Genomic DNA, 20,622 nt, shown 5'->3' with positions numbered 1-20,622 from the left:
TCACGACATCGCATGTCTGGTCTACGTGGCGAAGACTGGCAGCGTAGGCTGGTACTTCGAAGCTATTCACGTGTCTGTTCAGCAAGTTTGACGTAGAGTGCAAGCGTATGCCGCGTGTCGCCGGGTGGTTTAAAGACAACGGAGCCAATATTAAAGGTAGCACTTGGAAACCGAAAAGGTGAGCTAGAAACTTGAGCCGGTGGTAAACCTTTAAAAGGTTTAGTCCCACATTCAGTGGGGAAAGGACTTTGGAGATGTTGAAAAGCACAAACCAACAGGTTTGAACTTGGCTTGAAGCCATCCACTGGGAATGGTATGTTGTGGCCAGAAATTCAAATCCCATGCCGAGTGCTCGGCCGATAATGATGTGTGCGGTTGGTGTGTTTAGCCGCCGGAATATGGTTGAAACGTCGAATTTGATAGTTGGACCGCCGAAAATTAAAGTGGAATATATCGTCGAACTGCCAATAAAAGGAATAAAATTATGTGCAGGGCCAGGTTGTCACTGTCGATGCTTGTACAAAAAAATTTACTCTGCACGCCCAATTGGGCTAAAAGTTCGAAAAAAATACTCCAAAAAATGTAGAGAGAAATAATATTATAGATTTGAAAATAATTAAGCAGATCTGAAAGTGACCATACCGAATTTGCAAATTGAGCCTTCAAGTTTCGGTTTGTAAAAAAAAAATTTGCCTCAAAATCGACTATGACCAAAAATAGGCGAATTTATAGTCGATTTTCACTTAATCGTCGCTTCAGATGCAATGGCGAGGTCCGCTTCGGCTCTAGACACTCCCAATTGCTGCAGATGCTCCGAATCTGAATCGGGTCCCTTCTAGAGATGAAGCAACAAGGTCTCCAATGGCTATGTGACGAGAATCTCCCTCAGCTTTGATACCATGTAAGAATTTGCCTTAGGGCAAAATTCACCCAAGACCAAGGAACTCAAACATAAGCACAAAATAGACTAGAGTATGATCAGAATAACAATATAGTATTCAATTCCATGTACAAGTGCACTAGGAGTGCCTGTATATAAAGGCTTCTGGAATGCTTCTAGAATCCCTAAAAGTTAGCAACATGATAAGTCATACAGCTAGCCACATGTCCACCACATATGGGTTATTCTCCATTAAGCACAAGAGTAAGTGCGATGATGAGAGGATAAGCCTACAAAGGTGTAGCACGAAAAATAATATTGTAAACACCATGTGCTTAATTAGGAGTGCAAATAATTGTGTTGTCTACATGACAACTCAGCTAATAATGCAAACTCCAGTGTTGTAGACACCATGTGTTGAATTAGAGTTGCGTACTTATGTGTTGTCAACATGACAACTCATAAAGGTACGCAAACTCCTAAGTATCAACCTAATAAATAATAAAATAATGCATTGACCTAAGTAAACTTAAGTAAAGTGTAAATAGTGAATACTTATTTACACCAACACTTATAAAAGATTGGTGAAAGAGTTTTCACAACTTGCAGCTCCTTTGATCAATTTGATGAAGAAATGAGTAGTCTCTTGGAGTCTAGCAGGCGCTTTTTATAAACTCAAGGAGGTAATGAATTTAAGTTGTGTCTTAGAAATTTCATATTTTTACTTCATTTTGTTCTCAATTGTGATGCTTTAGGATAAGGCATTTGAGCTGTCGTGATACAAAATAAACACCCCATAACATATGAGAGAAGGAAGCTGAAGGAGGGTGAACAAAATTTCTCTATTTAAGACGAAAAGATGTTCACTATTACACACGCATTAGCCAAATTTCAACAATAATTGTTTTGTGAGACCTTCGAAGTCAAAACAAGTCCTAGTCGCCATGAAATTCTTACTCAACCAAAGTGATTTGAATGATAGGTAGCAAAAATGGGTAAAGAGAAATTCAAGCCTGTGATTTCAACATTAAATATGTAAACTCGAATAATAATGTGGTGGCTGATGCACTCTCTAGGAAGCCTAATCTTTATCCTATAACTGATATACACACACACACATATATATATACATACATACATACATACATGTATGTATGTATATATATGTATGTATGTATGTATGTATGCATGCTGATTGGAAGGCTTTAATAGTGGCTAAGTATGTGAAGAATCCAATGACTAATGATATTTTCGAATGAAACTTATAAGATGATAGGTTTAAGGTGATTGATAAGCTCATTATTTGCAAAGATCAGATGTATCTCATACCTGAATATAAGGCAACCGAGAGGATTTTGAAGGCATGTCATGACAGACCACTTGCTGGTCGTCTGGATTTCTACAAAACATACAAATAGATGAGAAAATATTTTTCATGAATTTAGCTTTAAAATGATGTGTTGCAACATGTAGAGAATGTATCAAATGCCTACAAAACAAGCCATAGCATGTCTTGCCAACTGGTTTATTGCAGCCCCTCCCTATTCCAAATGAGAAATGCGAGAGTATATTCATGGATTTCATCATTGGGTTGCTGAAAGTTCAACAGGACTGTATGTATGTTGTTGTTGATAGGCTCACAAAATATGCACAATTTAATGCCATATCTTCAAAATTTAAAAGTCCACAAGTGCCAGATCTGTTCTTTGGAGAAATTCACAGGTCTCATTGTTTGCCTAAATACTCAAATATTATAAGTGACAGGGATAGCAACTTGTTTTGGCAAGAACTCTTTTGTTTAACAAATACCAAATTGACTCCAAGCACTAACTATCATCCACAAATTGATGAAAAAATGGATATAATGAACAAATGAAGAGAGGAATACTTGAGCAGCTAAATTACAGGGCAGCAGACAGCTTGGATCAAGTGGTTGCATCTAAAGAATAAGTCAAGGCCCTTTGTGGTTATGATACTACTTCATTTATGGATTTGACTCTTACAGATAGTAGAGTCCCAAGTGCAAAAGATGTGGTATAGCAAAGTATGTATATCTTGGAATCTCTCAAGGTAAATTTGGAGCAGGCCTAAAGTCAGCAAAAGTTATATGCTGATAACATTAAACAATAAACACCAAATTGGAAGAATCTTTGAGGTTGGTGACATGATACTTTTGAGATTGCAGCCCTATAGGCAATCTTCTATAAAGAAGCTCAAGCCATGTTTCCATGGACCCTACATCATGGTAAGATTGGTGAGGTGGCTTATGAAATAAAACGACAATTTTTTTATTAATTAATAGATTAAATTAATGAGCAAAAGATAATTATTAAATATTTTTTAGCGTAAGGCCAACCTATTCCAACTGCCTGAGAGGTAATTTTCTTCCTTGTAGCCAACCTATGCAAGATATGTATAATAGAAAATCGTGAGAGATTGTCATAGTTTTCTATCCTTGTACATGCCATCCTCCAATAAAGCAACTTCTTGTCAAAGATCACGGCCTGCTGTCATTTATTTAGTTCCACCAAATGGTTCTGCAATTGTCAGATTCACACATGTCCTATAAAAAGTGTCATGGTCATCAAACAAATGACCTACCAACTTGCATGACCTCCATTTACCACAAAAAAAAAACAGCAAGCCAACAAGCTTAATAATAAACTTATCAAGGAGAATATCACATGGGTGAAGATGCTTCCACTCTGTCAATGGCTTCGAGATCCATAAAATATCCCAGCTTATGTATAGCTTGAATTCATCTGAAGGTTGAGGATTTTGGCCCCTATACAACCTCTCAAAACAACTTGGGATCTTCTTCACACCCACTTTTTCTTAATTTAGGATTTTACAGGGAGATGGCTCTATCAGCTTCTATTTTCTCTGAAATAATTATAAGCATCGTAAAATCAAAGCTACTTATCTAGTTGCTTAAGGTAACAAGTCCATGGTAAGTGAGTGGACTCATGTCACATTGCTTGTACCTCACTAATCACCCCTTGAGAGGCATTTATATTAAGGTGTCAATGAAAGAGAAGATCATCCTAGAATTCATATTTTATTGAAGCATTGGTGTTATGGAGGTTGCTCACTCAAAGAGATTTGCTATACTTGTTTCAAATGTTTTCATTGAAAGCATACTCACAGCTATTTTTCCAAGCGTTGCATTCTTTTTTAGCATCTATGACCATTTGATAATATTTTTAAGGGTGAAATTCTCACAAAATCAGAGGACATGCCACTGGAAACCGAGCCCAGATCCAAAAATCTGAAATTAGGGAAGGTGGAATAAATTCAAACTCTTCAAATCTGCAATCAATTTTTTTGTCTATTAAAAGAATCTAATTTATGTCATTAACAGACTTGGCAACAGAAAAATTAGTTCAAATATGTTAAAGTATCAGACTTAATTCTTATATTATACTGAATCACTGTTCAAGATCAGAATATAATAATGGACTGAATAAGGTGTGAAATGTTTCCAGTACTATAATATCCTCGAAGTCGATATTCAGAATTTTCCTGCTTTAAATAACTTGAAGACTTATATAATTTCTGTATTCGCTGTATGTTAAAGCAGAGGAGACCGATAGATAGATATATGTGGGCAGTATATAGGGGAGTCACGACTAATAGCCGTGACTCACGTCTATTAGGCATGACTATTAATAAGAGACATATCTGAACGCAGTTGATATTATTGCGTTGATATTATTTACACAGGCACCCAAGACTAATGCAAATGCTCGATAACATATACCGAGACTAATATAAACTGACACCCGACAATGATAAGTAAGATTTATATTTAATACCGAAGAACCTCTAATTTAATGTGAATAGATTGTAACTTATGTCTTTAGTTTATATTTAGAATAACAGTGTATATATATAAAAGTTTATCAAATATCTCATAAGATGACATAAGTATAATTATAAGAGTTATGAATAACTCTCCAACTAATCTATACATTAACACTCCCTCTTAGATTAGTAGGGTAAACACGTATAAGAGGTCTTTGATCAGAAGACTTCTTTTATCCAATGTCAAATATAAACATTGTAACACGTGAGAGTTTGGCCTGCAAGAATATCAATTTCATGATATTCACCAATCTCTCAAAAGCAATGGCCTATCAGAAACATCAACTTAATGATGATCACCAAATGCTTAGTGTGGTAATGGCCTATCAAAATATCAGGGCATGATATACACCAAGTACCAAAAAATATCTATACAAACAATTTGTAGATAATCAAATTAATGCTATCAACCACCTAGTTGCTGATTTACAAGATAAAGCCCTTACATGAAACACTTTAAAAAATGAATCATGCTACAAATTATTGTAAGGACGTCACTTTACAACAACTTCTCCTGATACAAGTGAAATCTCTTTAAAAGTCGTCACTTCTTAAAGATTAACATAGGTTTTTTTTTTTTTTTTAAATTTTAATATATATAAAAAAAATGTACAATAATCAATTTCTCTGAGACATGTCCTCAGATTTTACAATCATAACAAGTTCTTTGCAGAAAAGTTCCACCTTTGGCTTAGCAAGTGGTTTGGTAAGAATGTCTGCAATTTGATCTTCTGTACTAATATATTCCAACTTGATTACATCCTTCTCAACCATGTCTCGAACATAATGGTAAGGTATCTCGATGTGTTTTGATCTGTTATGAAACACAGGATTAAGAGATAGCTTGATGCAGCTCTGGTTGTCACAATAAATAGTAGGAGGTGGAAGTGGCTTCCCAAATAATCCAAATAGAAGTTTCCTCAACCATACAGCTTCTCTTGCTCCCATAGATGCAGCTATGTACTCGGCTTTTGTAGAACTCTGTGCTACTGAAGACTGCTTCCGACTAAACCAAGATATCATTGCTGAGCCCAAAGTAAAAAAGCATCCTGAAGTGCTCTTACGATTCTCTAAATTTCCTGCCCAATCAGAATTTATATATCCCTTCAAATTTAATTCAATTTTAGAGCATTTGAGACCATATCCAATAGTGCCACTGAGATATCTGAGAATGTGCCTTGCTGCCACCAAATGAGTTTGTTTAGGTTTGCACATGAACTGACTGAGAACATTTACAGCATAACAAATGTCAGGTCTTGTATTCACCAAATATATTAAAGAACCAATTATCTGTCGATATAGAGTAGGATCAACACTTTCAGAATCTTCAGTTGCTTCTTTTAGTTTCAGGAGATTTGTTTCCATAGGAGTTTGCATTGCCTTCCTATCCAACATGCCAAATTTGTTAAGTAGATCCAGAGTGTACTTGCCTTGATTTAGGAAGATCCCTTTTGAACGCTGCCATACTTCTAGTCCTAAGAAATAGTGTAGTATTCCTAGATTGTTCATTTCAAATTCAGATATGAGAGCTTGTTTACATTTTTCAATTAAATGATCTTCTCCTGTAATCAAAAGATCATCAACATATAAAACCATGATTAACATATCCCCTTGTATTATTTTGTAATATAAATTTGGATCTGCAATGTTTTTAGAGAAGTCAAGTTTAGTTAGATGCTGATCTATCCGTTCATACCAAGCTCGGGGAGCTTGTTTCAATCCATATAAAGCCTTTTTCAATTTGCATACATGAGTTTGTTTATTGTATACTTCAAATCCTTCTGGTTGTTCAAGATAAACTTCCTCTTCTATAACACCATTCAAAAATGCAGTTTTTACATCCATTTGATGAATTTTCCATCCCTTGGATGCAGCAATGGCTAAAACAGTTCTGACTGAGGTATATCTGGCTACTTGAGCAAAAGTTTCATCATAGTCTATTGCTTCCTTTTGAGAGAATCCTCTAGCAACAAACCTGGCTTTGTATTTGTCAATACTTCCATCTGCAGCATGTTTTATTTTAAATAGCCATTTGGAGGAGACAACTGATTTATTTTTCAGTCTAGGAACAATATCCCAAACATCATTCTTAAGTATAGAGTTATATTCTTCTGTCATGGCATCTTTCCAGTGTTGATGTTTTATGGCTTCTTTTACATCAGATGGTTCAGATTTGGAAATTTCACTCATTAATGCAATGTAACTTGAGTATATATTAGGACGTTTCCTCTCCCTAATGAAATTTGAAGGAATGGAATTATTTTCTTCAATTAGCTTTCTGGCCCATAATGGTCTTTTCCTTTCCTCGGAGGTGTGAGTAATGTCCATAGGTTCAATTTGTTTATCTTCCTCCATTAGAGACTCCCTCTCATTATCAAGGTTTTGTTCTTCTAGAGTTTCCTCTGAATTTAATTCATCTTTAGATCTTTTGTAGGCCAAATCTTCATCAAATATTACATCTTGACTTAGTTCAATATTCCTTTGACCAGGGATATAGATGCGATATGCTTTTGAGGTTTCACTATAACCTACAAAGATCCCTTTCTTTCCTAAGGGCTCTAATTTGGTTCTCTTTTCTTTAGGAATATGTACATAGACAGGACAACCAATAATTCTTAGGTGATTAAGATCACGCTTCTTCCTAGTAAATACTTCTTCAGGGGTCTTAAATTCAAGATAAGAGTGGGGACATCTATTTTGAAGGTAAACAGCAATATTTGAAGCTTCACCCCAAAGAAAAGTTTCAAGACTTTGATCATGAAGCATTGCTTTGGTAGAATGAACTATAGATCTATTTTTTCTCTCAACTATTCCATTTTGTTGCGGATTGTAAGGAACAGAACACTCCCTCTTGATCCCAACAGTTTTACAATAGTCCATAAAGATATCAGAAATGTACTCTTTACCATTGTCTGTTCTTAATACTTTTATTTTCTTTCCAAAAAGGTTTTCTACAATGGCTTTAAACTCTTTAAATTTAGAAAGGATTTCCTCAGATTCTTTACTTTTAAGAAAATAGATCCATATCTTCTTAGAGAAATCATCCACAAATATGATGTAGTATAGAGACCCTCCTAGAGATGGAACAAACATATGACCACATAAGTCTGAATGAATAAGTTCTAGAATTTCTTTGGATTTAGTTTGACTATTATGGAATGTACTTTTGATATTCTTCCCTAGAGCACAACCTTTACAAGTTCCTTCATGATATGGATTAAGCTTAGATATACCTGTTACCATTTTTCCTATAGAAGATAATCCTCGAAAATGAAGATGACCTAATCTCCTGTGCTAGATTTCATTTTCTTTGAAAGAATCATGAATTAGAGCTGAATGAGAGACAAAGTTAACTTGATAAAGACATCCATGTCTTGAGCCAATTTTGTATGCACTTTTTATGTTAAGAGTTTTTAGGCCAAGCTAAGACCTTTCCTTCCATAAATGTAATCCTAAGTCCTTCATCTTCAAGAGTAGAGATAGAAAGCAAGTTTCTTTTTATGCTAGGTACATATAGTACCTTAGTAAGTTCAATTGTTTTCCCTGATTTCAGATGAATGGTACATGTTCCTATTCCCATTATGGGGTAGCTTGTATCGTCTCCAATGGTTACTTCATCAACATAGTCTTCTTGTAGAGAGTCTAACTACCCTTTAAAACCTATGATATGTTGAGAGGCTCCACTATCAATTACCCAAGTGCTTGATCTGGTTGATGCTTCATTGGAGAGTGCTGAATAGAAGGCATTATGTTTAGAATTTCCATTAGAGTTTTGAGTGGTTGCAAATGAAGCTTGAGTCTTAACTCTATCAGGACATCTAGATGCTGGATGTCCAAATTTATCACACCTATAACATTGCATTTTGGAGAAGTCAGTGTGCTTTTTCCTTCCTTTGAATTTTCTTTTCTTCTTATTTACTTGAGTGGATAGAGCATGTACTTCTTCTTTTGAGGAGGAAACACTTTGACCTCGAGCTACTTGCATACACTCATCTTGTATACAGTCAGCTTTTAGTCTTTCAAATTTAGGTAACTTAGACCGAGAGCATAACCCTTGTCTGAAGGTATCCCATGATGATGGAAGACCTTTTAGAGCCATTATTGTTAACTCCTTTCCATCACAGATGTGTCCTATGGAAGAAAGTTGATTTCGAAGATCGGTTATTCTCATAAAGTAAGAGGAAATTTTCTCTCTTTTATTCATTTTAATATTTGACATTCTATCCTTTAATGTAATGATCCGAACGGTATTGTTTATCTCAAACATATTTTCAAGAGCATTGTACATCTCATGTGCAGTGTCTAGTTCTGAGATTACAAGACGTAGATGAGTTTTAACACTGTCCACAATAATTTTCATAGCTTTATTGTTATCACTTTCCCATTTTTCTATTTCATCATTTCCTTTAGGTGACGGGTTAGATTTTTCAATAAACTTATTTAAACCATGTTCTTTAAGTATAAGTTTCAGATGTAGCTTCCAGCCTGCAAAATCTAAATCACCTTCTAGCCTATCTTCAAGTCTCATGCCGTTCACCATTTTATTAACAATATCTGATGCTTCTATAACCTAAAAAATTATAGTCTGATATCAGGATACTTCTTTTAAGCCTGCTCTGATACCATGTTAAAGTATCAGACTTAATTCTTATATTATACTAATCACTGTTCAAGATCAGAATATAATAATGGACTGAATAAGGTGTGAAATGTTTCCAGTACTATAATATCCTGGAAGTCTATATTCAGAATTTTCCTGCTTTAAATAACTCGAAGACTTATTTAATTTCTGTGTTCGCTGTATGTTAAAGCAGAGGAGATCGATAGATATATATATGTGGGCAGTATATAGGGGAGTCACGACTAATAGCCGTGACTCATATTTGAGTCACGTCTATTAGGCGTGACTATTAATAAGAGACATATCTAAACGCAGTTGATATTATTGCATTGATATTATTTACACATGCGCCCGATAACATATATGAAGACTAATGCAAATGTTCAATAACATATACCAAGACTAATATAAACTGACACCCAACAATGATAAGTCAGATTTATATTTAATACCAATGAACCTCTAATTTAATGTGAATAGATCGTAACTTATGTCTTTAGTTTATATTTAGAATAACAGTATATATATATATAAGTTTATCAAATATCTCATAAGATGACATAAGTATAATTATAAGAGTTATGAATAACTCTCCAACTAATCTATACATTAACAAAATAACATCTTTTTTTATAAATGATGATAGCATGTTAAGAACCAATGCAATGAGAAGCACTGACAAAATCAAGAAGCCATTTTAGGTGAGTTGAGTAATTTCTGGCTGCTATGATTCATTTGTGCAGGCATGCATGTGAAAAGTTATATAATTGCATATGCACATAAAAAATGAGGATCTTCATCAGCAAACTTTTGAATCTTTTCACTCATTTAAAACTTTTACGCAGGTTCATTGTGAATGTCCAAGCAGTTCAAGTTATTTTAAATTCACTTAAGTAAAAAGCTGAAAAAAATTTATTTAGTTAACTAAGTCTAATAAAATGCAGAAAACACTATTGATTTATACTATCTTCCAAGTCATCTCTTATGCGAGACAAGAATGATATTCTTGGAAGATTAGATTTCTTAGCTGAATAGTGAATAGTATAAAGATAAATACAAGATAGAAGTTCAATGACTTAGTAGCTAAGTAGAGTTTAATAATTCTGTGCAGTTTTAAGTTCTACCACTGTGGAGGTTTCCTTGTGAGATTTCAAAGGAATGCAAAGCAGCTTTCAAGGTGTAAATTGTTTGCATTATTGATTTCATTTCCGGAGTTCCAATTTTATTTATTTGAGTGATTAATAGCATCAGGTAATTAGTCATCATAATTGTAGTATTAACATAAACAAGTGTGTGCCTATTCATATAGCACGTGTGGATGTTTAGAAAAACTTAGACAAATTTTTCCGTGTGTGTTAAGACATAGTCAGCTAATACAAGAAGAGCATGAATTCCCAATTTTTCACACACTATGTAAATAATTTAGATCTTTTATGGAAATTAGACCTTGCAGCACAACTTAGTCTGTGATTTTACTCATGCAATAATTTTTTAGGCTTAATCATTATGAATTGTCCCCATAAAATAACCTCAGTGTCTTACGTTTTTGCCTCCACAGATTTTCTATAAGACTGTGAAGCTTGTTTTAATGAGACAAATAGTTTTTACTACCCATACAAATGCTATGGGAATTAATCGTCATTAAATAGATATACAATAAAATACCTGGAAGAAATTGTACTTTAAGACCTGAACTGAAGCTGGTTCTATTTAACTCCCTGAAAAAAGGGATAGGTATCTGATGAAAAACTATTACCTCACTGCTGATCTTGAGCCAAAAAACTGTTATATTCATTTTATTGCATTTTAATTCACCTTATAGCAGTGAAACCAAAGTATGGAAATCAGATCCTGTTTTATCACAGATTTTCTCAGCTTTGCTCATGATCATTGTATCATATATTGAATTTTGTAAATGCTTCATTTCCTGATTCAATTTAGTTTTTGGACACTTTTGCAAGTTTTCGAATACTGCAAATAGATTTTAAGAAATTTCACATGTCTTGCTACCCAAAACCCAAAATGGAACATATTACAACAGCTTTTCGAGTAAAACTTATCACAAGCAGGATGCAAACCAGGTCCAGTTTTGCCCACTGTATGATATGTCGAATCTTGTAGAAGAAGACTTTGTTTCCTGCTTCAATATTGTTCTTGGATATTTTTGCAAATTTTCTACAATTGCATAGATTCTTAAAAACTCCCCATGTCAAACATAAATATAACAGATTATAAAGTAAAACTCATCGCTAACAACATAATTGACTAAAAAATCACAACATAGAAAGGTACCTTCTTGGAACTCGAATACATGCTTCATACAAGGCCTCCTCTGCTTTCTGCTGTTTCTTCTTCTCATCAGGAGTCAAACCATTCTTTGTTGAACTTGAGTCACTGAAAAGTTTACACTTTTAATACAATTTTTCCAAGAACACATCAAGACATTTAAAATAATAACTGTACTGTCTTCTAGATAGCCCTTCGATAAATCTTCATAAAACATCTGCCCATACGGAACTTTCAAAATCTCAACATGAAATATAAAAAACAATGTTTGGAATGATACAAGTGAAAACCAATGTGAATGAACATACACCATAGCTCATCCTAAATGCTTTACTTTGTAAACAGACCATATTCAAGAATGCACGAATTGGCATATGCTTGTAATTATTCTTTGCAGGATTCAATATTCACTAACCACAATTGGAACAAAATTGATATAGGTTGGAACTTAACTCTAACTTTCAAATGGAATCTAAATGCTTACCTAGTACCATTATAATCCAGGCAGCAGATGCAGATGATGAAGAAAATAAGGATTTCAGAGCACCTTATATATGTGTATGTATGTGTGTGCGCTGTAAACACACACACCCATTGCAAATGGAGACCCCCTCTTTTTTCATTAGCTAGCTCAGTTTGTCATAGGCATTTGTTAGTTTTGTATAGCTTGGCAGTAATTTTGGTAACTTTGTCTCCTAGTTTGAATGCTGTCCTTGGAGAAGTAAGCAAGTCATCTACCCAGGCCTTAAATCCATGAGAAAAAGTCATAAAGTTTGGAAATTGAAGGCAAAATTACAAGAGATTTCATATAGTGGGAAGTGAAGTACAAAAGTTGTCAAAATGTTGTGATATGTCATCAAGATTGCAAAATGATATTTGCTTCATGCCAGGGTTGAGAACCAAGCTCTTGGATATTGAAGATTGTAGCAACAATAGAGATATTTGTCTCTGGAAAAATGGACGTTATTATCGTTATTGTCACCTTCAGCTGAAAAGGACACTTATGTTTAAATTGTAATGTTATATGCGTTGAGGCATGGAAATTTGAAGAGTTGCAACTGTAATTGTAATAAAGAGTCACGTTTTGGGAAATTGGAGAGACCTTCAATTGAAAGGTGAAGAGTCTCTCCTTAAGTTATATATATTGCATCAAACAATAGGTATTGTACACTTGAAAATTTATGATCAATAAAATGATATTTTTGTTGTGTGGCTGGGTTTTTCCCTTCATTGTAGAAGGGTTTTCCCAGAATATTTTTGGTGTTCATTGTTTCAGTTTTGTCTCTTTCTTATTGTTGTTTATCATCATGATTTTTGGGCTCGAGTTTTAACATTGGATGTGAAATTTAATAAATACTAAGTGGAAGAGAAAATTAAAGTTGAGTTGTTGGATGAAGTTAGTAGGAATTCCAAATCCTTAGTTGAAAATGAAAAGAATTCAAGTGAGTTTTAAGTAAGATTTCCACCTAAATCATGAGTTAGTGACCAAGGTTGAAAGAGGGGGATTCTAAGTTAAAATGAGAAATTTAAGGATTAAATGTAAATTTCTCCTTTTGAAACTTCCAAGTTGTGGAGTAAATTTTGCTCTATATCCCCATGAATTTCCTATAGGAAGCAAGACGAGTTCAAAAAGATACATTGGAAATTCTTAATTTTAAATAAGGGATTCCTGAAGGAATGAAAATCCTTGGTAAATGGGCAAAAAGTAAAGGAATTCCAGCTTATCCTCTCAATTGCGCTCAACCTCAAGGTCATTTCCAGCTCCATGAGGAAGCCTTCCCAAGCATTTTCTCATTTCCAGCTTGTCCTTTTAATTGCAGCCACCTTTGGCTTACAAATTCCATGCTTTAATCGAAATTTTGCAAGTTTTTCAAGGTCATTTCCAGCTTACTTGCTAGTTTGGGCCCAAGGAGACTTCCATTTCCAGCTCAGGTGAGCATTTAAACCCTCAAAACTTTTCCATTTCCAACTAAAAGTCTAGAATCCATCCTAGAAGGAGATCATTTCCAGCTCAGATATTCAAACCCACCCTCAAACTTGGCCATTTCCAGCTTTAATCCAATCTCGCATCTTGATTTCCAATTTACATGCCCAACCCAACCGGCTTTGGAGATTTCCTTTCTGTCTTTTGTGGTTCTATTCTCAATCATTTCTGTTATGGAAAGATCGTTTTCTATTCTCTATTTAAGGAGTTTTTTTCTCCTTTGTTAATATCGAACTTTTAATTATCATTTCAGGACTGTCATGCCACCGCTATGAAGAACACTTCTCTTATTACAACTTTAATAAACAATAAATGTCTAGGTGTTGAACATAGGGCATTTCTTAAGCATTTGAACTGGGAATTTTAAGTATTTTTTGCTTTTTTTGACTTGATAGCCATGTTAAGAAAACCACTCCCATCTTTTAGTAATTATAATTTTATCTAAAACTTCTTGGTAATTTTATACAGGATTCTCTGCATACTTTTCTCTCCCCTTAAAAACACAGAAGAGAAAATGAGAGTTTCGTTCAAAAAGTGAAAGTAAATTTGATAGAAAAAGATACCTCCAAGTGATGACATCAATGCAAAAAATAAAACCAAATAGCGTGCACTTGCCACATCATTACAACGATAAATAGTCGGTCTTTTTCTGTTCAGGGTTCCTCATCAGATGGTTTGGTAAGGGCAGCACAAGAATTAGAGTGAGAGAAAACTCTCGGAAGGTAAAAATCAGCCGTTGAATTGAAGCTACCTAGTGGAATAATAAAGAGTTACGCCAACTGAAGGACGAGAGACCTCTCAGACGTACAATTCAGAATAGAATTGAAACCAAAAGGTGGTCTAAACTTTCATGGTACACTCGAAACATATTTGTTTGATAAAGGGTGAGAGTTTAAAACAGCCCATCAAAAATATTTCTTCTAAAAATAATTATGTCATTTACTAAAATCAATAACTTTACAGTCAGCTCTCCGCCATCAAATCCAATTCCCTAACCATCTGGGTGTATCCGATGTTCAAACGAAGGAAGCCAGACCCTAATTTTATGAATAAATTTGGTGGATTTGCGTAGAGACTCACAGGTCAATGGGAAGGTCGGGAGCTGGATTTTGAGCAGAGAAGATGCGCCCTGCCTCCTCTGCTTCCTCGACCACGAGTTCAATGTCCTTAATGTCTGTAACAGATTCCAAAACGCGCTTAACTTTGACATAGCCCCGCTTCTTCACTTCCTCTACCTGATGATTTCGCTGCTTAATCAGAGCCCTTCCTGGACCTCCCTTCTCACTGTTCTTCGTCATGCTGCCGGTCTCTTCTACAGCGTACTAGACTGGGTTTCCTGGCTCATACGCAAACACTAGGTTGCTTTTAGTTTTATCCCTTCAGATAATGGCAATATCGGCGGCTAGGTAATTACAGAGTTTGTATGGAAGATGCCTCCTTTGAACGAAGATGTTTTCCGTTTGTACTCTTTTTCAAAAGGGTTTGATTATTATATAGATATTCGTATTTCTATTTTCAATATTTATTTTTTAGTATTATTAATTAAAAAATATTATAGAGTGTATTTTAATTTTGTGTTTTTTTTAAGTAAGATATTTTATTTTGATGATACCATAAACTCTGCATTAGGTATTCTACTAGTTCTTAAATACTCAAGCTATAGAAGTCAAGTTGTAGTGGTGTGCATATCAATAAAATTCTTATTAAAAATATTCAGGTTGTTCTTCGTGTAGTAATCGGTGTCATGACTAAGGAAACCATGAATACCTTCCAACTTCTAATTATAATATCCCCACCAATTGACTTAGAATTTGTACTTAGACCCATTATCAAGGAGTTATTCAAAACTTGATAATAACCCTAGATTCATGGGAATACCTTATATCCATTTTGTAGTTTTGCAGTCCAAAGCCAACTTGATGGATTATAAATTGATATTTGGGATGTCATAATTAGCCATTACAATACTTTTAGTCATTGTATATATGGCAACATGATTATCTCTAGTGAGAATATAACAAAGAATTGTGTTTTTTATCCACCAATACAGCCTCGTGCTAATATAGAACAACTTGTTTGGCCTAATTAAGAGAATGGTGATTTGTATGCCCTCCAAACATGCATGAAAATATAAAAAAGTCCTATGATTGATCGTGAAGATGAAGAACAAAGCATTGTCCATATTGTACAAAATTCTTATTTCGACCTGCGATAAGAGGAATTCTTAAACTGCCTGACTTGTTTAGTGCATACTTTCTTTTCCAATGATGGTGCATCTACATCGACCATGGTATTGTAATACCCCTAAATTGGCACATTGGTATTCTAAACCAATTTTAGTTTATCAATCTTACTTAAGTCTTATTGTACTAGGCATTTATGATTTTGATAATATCTACTTGACCTAAGTGTCAAAGGCAGGAAATCATTAATCTGTATTGATCACTTACTTTACTTAATTCCTAAATATTAATTGAATTAGCTAAGTTAAACCTTTTAATTTAATTAATTTAATTATAAGTCCTAAGTACTTTAATTAAATTTAATCTGCTCCTTTAGCTAATACACATAAAGAAGAAATTAAAATACTTTGGTTTAATTAAATATATGTCATGATTATTCAAACTAATTATTTATTTAATTAGGATAATCTATTATAATGACATGTTTGAATGGATCAATATCCTTTCCTATTTCATCTCACATGAAAAAAGAATTAATAATATTCATTAGTTCAAATATGTCCTCATAATTGTTGAAACTAATTATTTAATTAATTATAAAATCTAATTATGAGCACATATTTCAATGGATCATTGTTATCTCCTATTTCCTCTCATTCAACTCCATCAAAAATGGAGGTTTCGATCTCATCTTAATCAAGACCGTACATGCAGTTTGATCTTGACCGTTGATCAAATTTCAGGATTCTATAAAAGAAACCTTCAACCTCTCATTTTGGAGGATGCACATGAAAAGTATCGAATTAATGCTAATTTGATTACTCAAGTGCCTTGCATTCGAATTTGTTCTTGCTTTCATATGTTCATCATTTAGACTAAAATGCATTCATCTGGTTATTACTTTCCATTGTTCTTAGATTAATTTCAATTTCACTTAGATTAATCTATGTATCTTTGCATTTGAAAAACATCAAAAAACATAGATTAGATTGCATTTGCATTCTTTCAAATCCTTTGTACTTATTTGGTCTGGTTGTTGATCTCTCAATCCTGAGAGTGAATAGCAAAACCACATCTAGTTAGAAGGCAACAAATCACCTTGTGTAGGCATACCGAATGGACAATCATATGTTCATTTTGAGATGTTTCTAACATGTAAAGATCATGTTGAAATGTGTGTGGATTTAGAGGCCTATAATTAGCACTCACATTTCAAGCACCCACCATAGGGCAGAAAATCAATTTTATGGCCTCAATTTTTAATTATTTTTTGATATTCTGACATTTGTGTTTGTACAATTCAACGAATTCTCATGCGATAAGACCATTCCTCACACAAAGAAATTAAATCTTTGCATTCATCTCTATACTTTCTCGCACGATAAAGTGTATCCTCATGCAAAGAAAGTTGTTTCTCGTGAGGCACATAGTATATCCTCGTGGAGAACCCTGCAAAGTCTTGCGTGAGGTTCAACACCAGTAAAGGAAAAATTGCAATTTTCAATTCTATTTTTCAATAATGTCTTTGATCTAGCACTTATCTTTGAAGCATCTGTTTTTTTTTTTTTTTTGAAGCAACTTAACATTGGTTCGCAGATTGATTTTCAAAGACACCTTGATACAAACATACTAACAGTACTAACAGTTTGATTGTAGGACGTTTAGTCAAAGATTCACTTGTCAAAGAACAAATTCAAACCTACTCAAATAATGTGTGTATTTTAATGCTTTCTTACACACATAGTTTAATAGGGCTTGTAAACTTCGTAGGGCTCTAGACAAAGGAATAGGGGAGTATGCTCTTTGCTACTTGAAAGTGATGCCCAAGAGTAAATCAAAAACCTAGATGCCTTTGGAAGATGGTACCCAAGGGAGGCAAGAAACTTAGTGATTCTCCCAAGAAAAGTTTTTTATGAAGATATGATGATTTCCTTTTAGAAAAATTTAAATCTTGGAAAAAGACACATTGGGATTGATAAACTAACTCAGATATGAACATGTTTTGTGTATTTCGGTAAGATGATGAAGTAGAGGAGTATGCTCTTTTCCCTTTGGGAAAATCAGAAACTTTGACCTTTGAATCCGAGTTATAGTTCGAGTCAACCTTTAAAGGGCCTGCCAGAGTGATCCAACCTCTAGGAATGACCCAAGTGAGCACACACCTTTCACCAATGATTCCAACTCACTCTAATAAAGAAGCTTTGTAGAGCGAAAGACTCCAAAGCCATGTTAATTTCTTCTTCTTGATTTTGATATCGCATATCAAGAAGAGGTCACGTTTGTTGCACTAAGTGGTGCCACCCCCGAGCTTGCTAGTCAAGTTTGTGCACTTACAGATGTCGGTGTGGGTTGTTGGCCCCAACTTTGTTCATGAAGCCATTGGGGATTAATATGAACAGAAGACAAGTAAAAACTTTGTAGACAGTTGCTACTCGGTTCACCTCTAAAGGGGGGCATAATCTTCGTGCAAGGAAAGGGAAGAATTTCTCTTGTAGATCCTCACCATAGGCATGTACCTGGACACTGGAAGGTGGTATATGCCCTTGACCCCTACCACAAGGGTGCTCATTGAGTGTATATGTTATTGAGTCCTTGGAATGCACCAAAAACACGAGCACCCTCTAGTGGGGTGACATAGATGTGTGAGGTGAATGCATGTGCATAAGTTGTGAGACAAATATTTGGTTGCCTCTACCATTTCTATTTATAGGGATAAAAGAGTGTCTTTTTTGAGTCTACAAATTGTCCAAACAACAAAAAGGTCAAGACTCCCCCATCCTTCTGAGTTGTTCTGTCCTCAGTCAGATTGTTTATGACTGTTGTTTACATCCCTTGTCTGAAAAACAACTATTTACTTACAAACCAACATGATGTCCAAAATCTAAAAATGATGTCCATGTTTGCCTGAAACTTACAAATATCAGGACTTTGTTCAAAAATTACCAAAATCATTAGAACCTCTTCAAGTACAATCTAAATTTGTCAATTGTATCCTTTCCTCGCCTGCAGTTCTACAAAACTTCGCACGAGAAAACACTTTTAGGCCTATCAATTAGCATTTCCTTGAGTAATCCTTTGTAATTCCTTGCATAGGAAGTTGAGAATCCTCACACAAGATTTTACCCAAACATGAAAATTTTGGTCAAAAACTTGTCTTTGCTATAAGATTATCATTTCCTTGGGCGGCTTTGTTTGAATCTTCGCATGAGAAAATACTTGCAAATTTGTTATTATGAATCCTCGCATGGTTCATTGTACTTCCTCATGCAACTCTGTATGAATCCTTGCATGAACTTCAGTCATTAAACTATTGAAATTTCTCTACAAGAGGTGATTCCTCGCCTAGTTATCAGTATTTCCTCACCTAAAAGTCATTTCCTCATGTGAGTCTGTCCAGAATTGTCCAAAAATAGTGAGTTATTCTGAGCTCCCTTATCAAAACTTGATCCAAATCTGATATATATCTAAATACATTTAGTCATTCATATGTCTGCAACAACGTAAAACTTAGATTTCTTTCTTAGTTGATCACTTGTGATTAGCACACTAACTAGTCTCCTTACTTGATTGTCCTATTTTGCTCTCTTGTGTTTGTTATACCTTATGTCATTATAGTCAAGAACTCTTAGTTGTTCTAGCCTTTTCTCAAACTATTCATACTTAGATATACATCACATTAACTCACTTTGAGACAACATTCTAGTGTGATCCTTGTTCAAACTTTGTCTTAAGTCATTGTCTATGACTGTTGCAACAAGGAGTGGAAACATGTTTCCTCCCCATAGACCATGATGTGATAGAGATGGAAGTATAAATCATGGCAGAAGTCACTCCTAACTTTACCTATAGTCTAAATTCAGCGAAGGGTCCTCGCAGTCTCTTTCACCGATTTGTCCACCTAGTGCTCAAAGAATATTTTCCATAAGCTTGCAAAAAACTAGGAATCCATTATATCAAGAACATCCAGATATTGACAAGACACTTATGTCTTTAAATAGAATAGTTGAACTTTTGTTCCAAACACCTATACAACTTACACATACTAAAACCTTCTACACTCCTAAAATGGTTGATCAAGATCAAGAAACAGGAGACAACAGTAGGAGACAATACCAATAATACTACCAAAGAAATGAAAGGATGAAAGAACCTTACAACTACATGAATGAGTATGGGGATACTAAAGAGATACCCCTAAAAGACATAGAGAAATATCATGAGGATAAAAACTTTCAAAAAATGATGGAGATCTTGCTCCATGATGAGAAAGAATTTTTTTTTCTCAAACTCACTCAAGAAGGAGCAAAACTACCTCAACATTTCAATGTTGAAACGATTGTCACGCGAGAAGAGGAAATTGAAACCTCCAAGTCACAAAAAAAACTTCAAGCCATATAAGAGCAATTGGCCCAAATGATGTGTGATTAGGATAAACCAACTAAAACATACACATTAGACACCATTTGTCCATTTCCTTTCGGCAAGGATTTGTATATGCCTCCTTTTTCCTAAAGGAGTTGAGTTACCGAAATACAACAAATACTTAGGAACATCTTATCCCCAAGATCACTTACGGGAGTTTGGTGCTTTGTCTATGGAATTCGTGCACAACCAAACCTATCTCATACATTTGTTCCCACGAAGTCTAGGTGGTCAAGCCATGGAATGGTTTTCAAGATTACCTGCTAGTATTAAAATATTTGATGAGATTGCTAATATGTTTATTCAACAATACTTACACAATATACAAGATCCAGTCAACATACACAATTTATGTAACCTTAAATAAAATATTGGAGAAACT

General features: G+C 34.5%; 1 protein-coding gene across 1 annotated transcript in view; it reads right to left on the bottom strand.

Annotated features, from left to right (window-relative positions):
* The window catches only part of LOC149552682 (GTPase LSG1-1-like), a 58,978-nt gene extending 43,879 nt beyond the window's left edge, over positions 1-15,099 (bottom strand). Inside the window, exons 1-2 of the mRNA XM_089788247.1 lie at positions 14,716-15,099; positions 11,658-11,759 (exon numbers count right to left, since the gene is read on the bottom strand). Of these exons, the coding sequence (XP_089644373.1) occupies positions 11,658-11,759; positions 14,716-14,933 (320 nt within the window). The 5' untranslated portion in view covers positions 14,934-15,099. The remainder of the gene's footprint in view (positions 1-11,657; positions 11,760-14,715) is intronic.
* Between the last annotated feature and the right edge of the window lie 5,523 nt (positions 15,100-20,622).

Source organism: Cupressus sempervirens, chromosome 6 (assembly GCF_028749045.1).
Source record: "Cupressus sempervirens isolate cs-2001-9-10 chromosome 6, ASM2874904v1, whole genome shotgun sequence".
Taxonomy (NCBI): domain Eukaryota; kingdom Viridiplantae; phylum Streptophyta; class Pinopsida; order Cupressales; family Cupressaceae; genus Cupressus; species Cupressus sempervirens.
The sequence above is the reverse complement of the archived record's forward strand: the minus strand, read 5'-3'. Positions and strand labels throughout refer to the sequence as shown.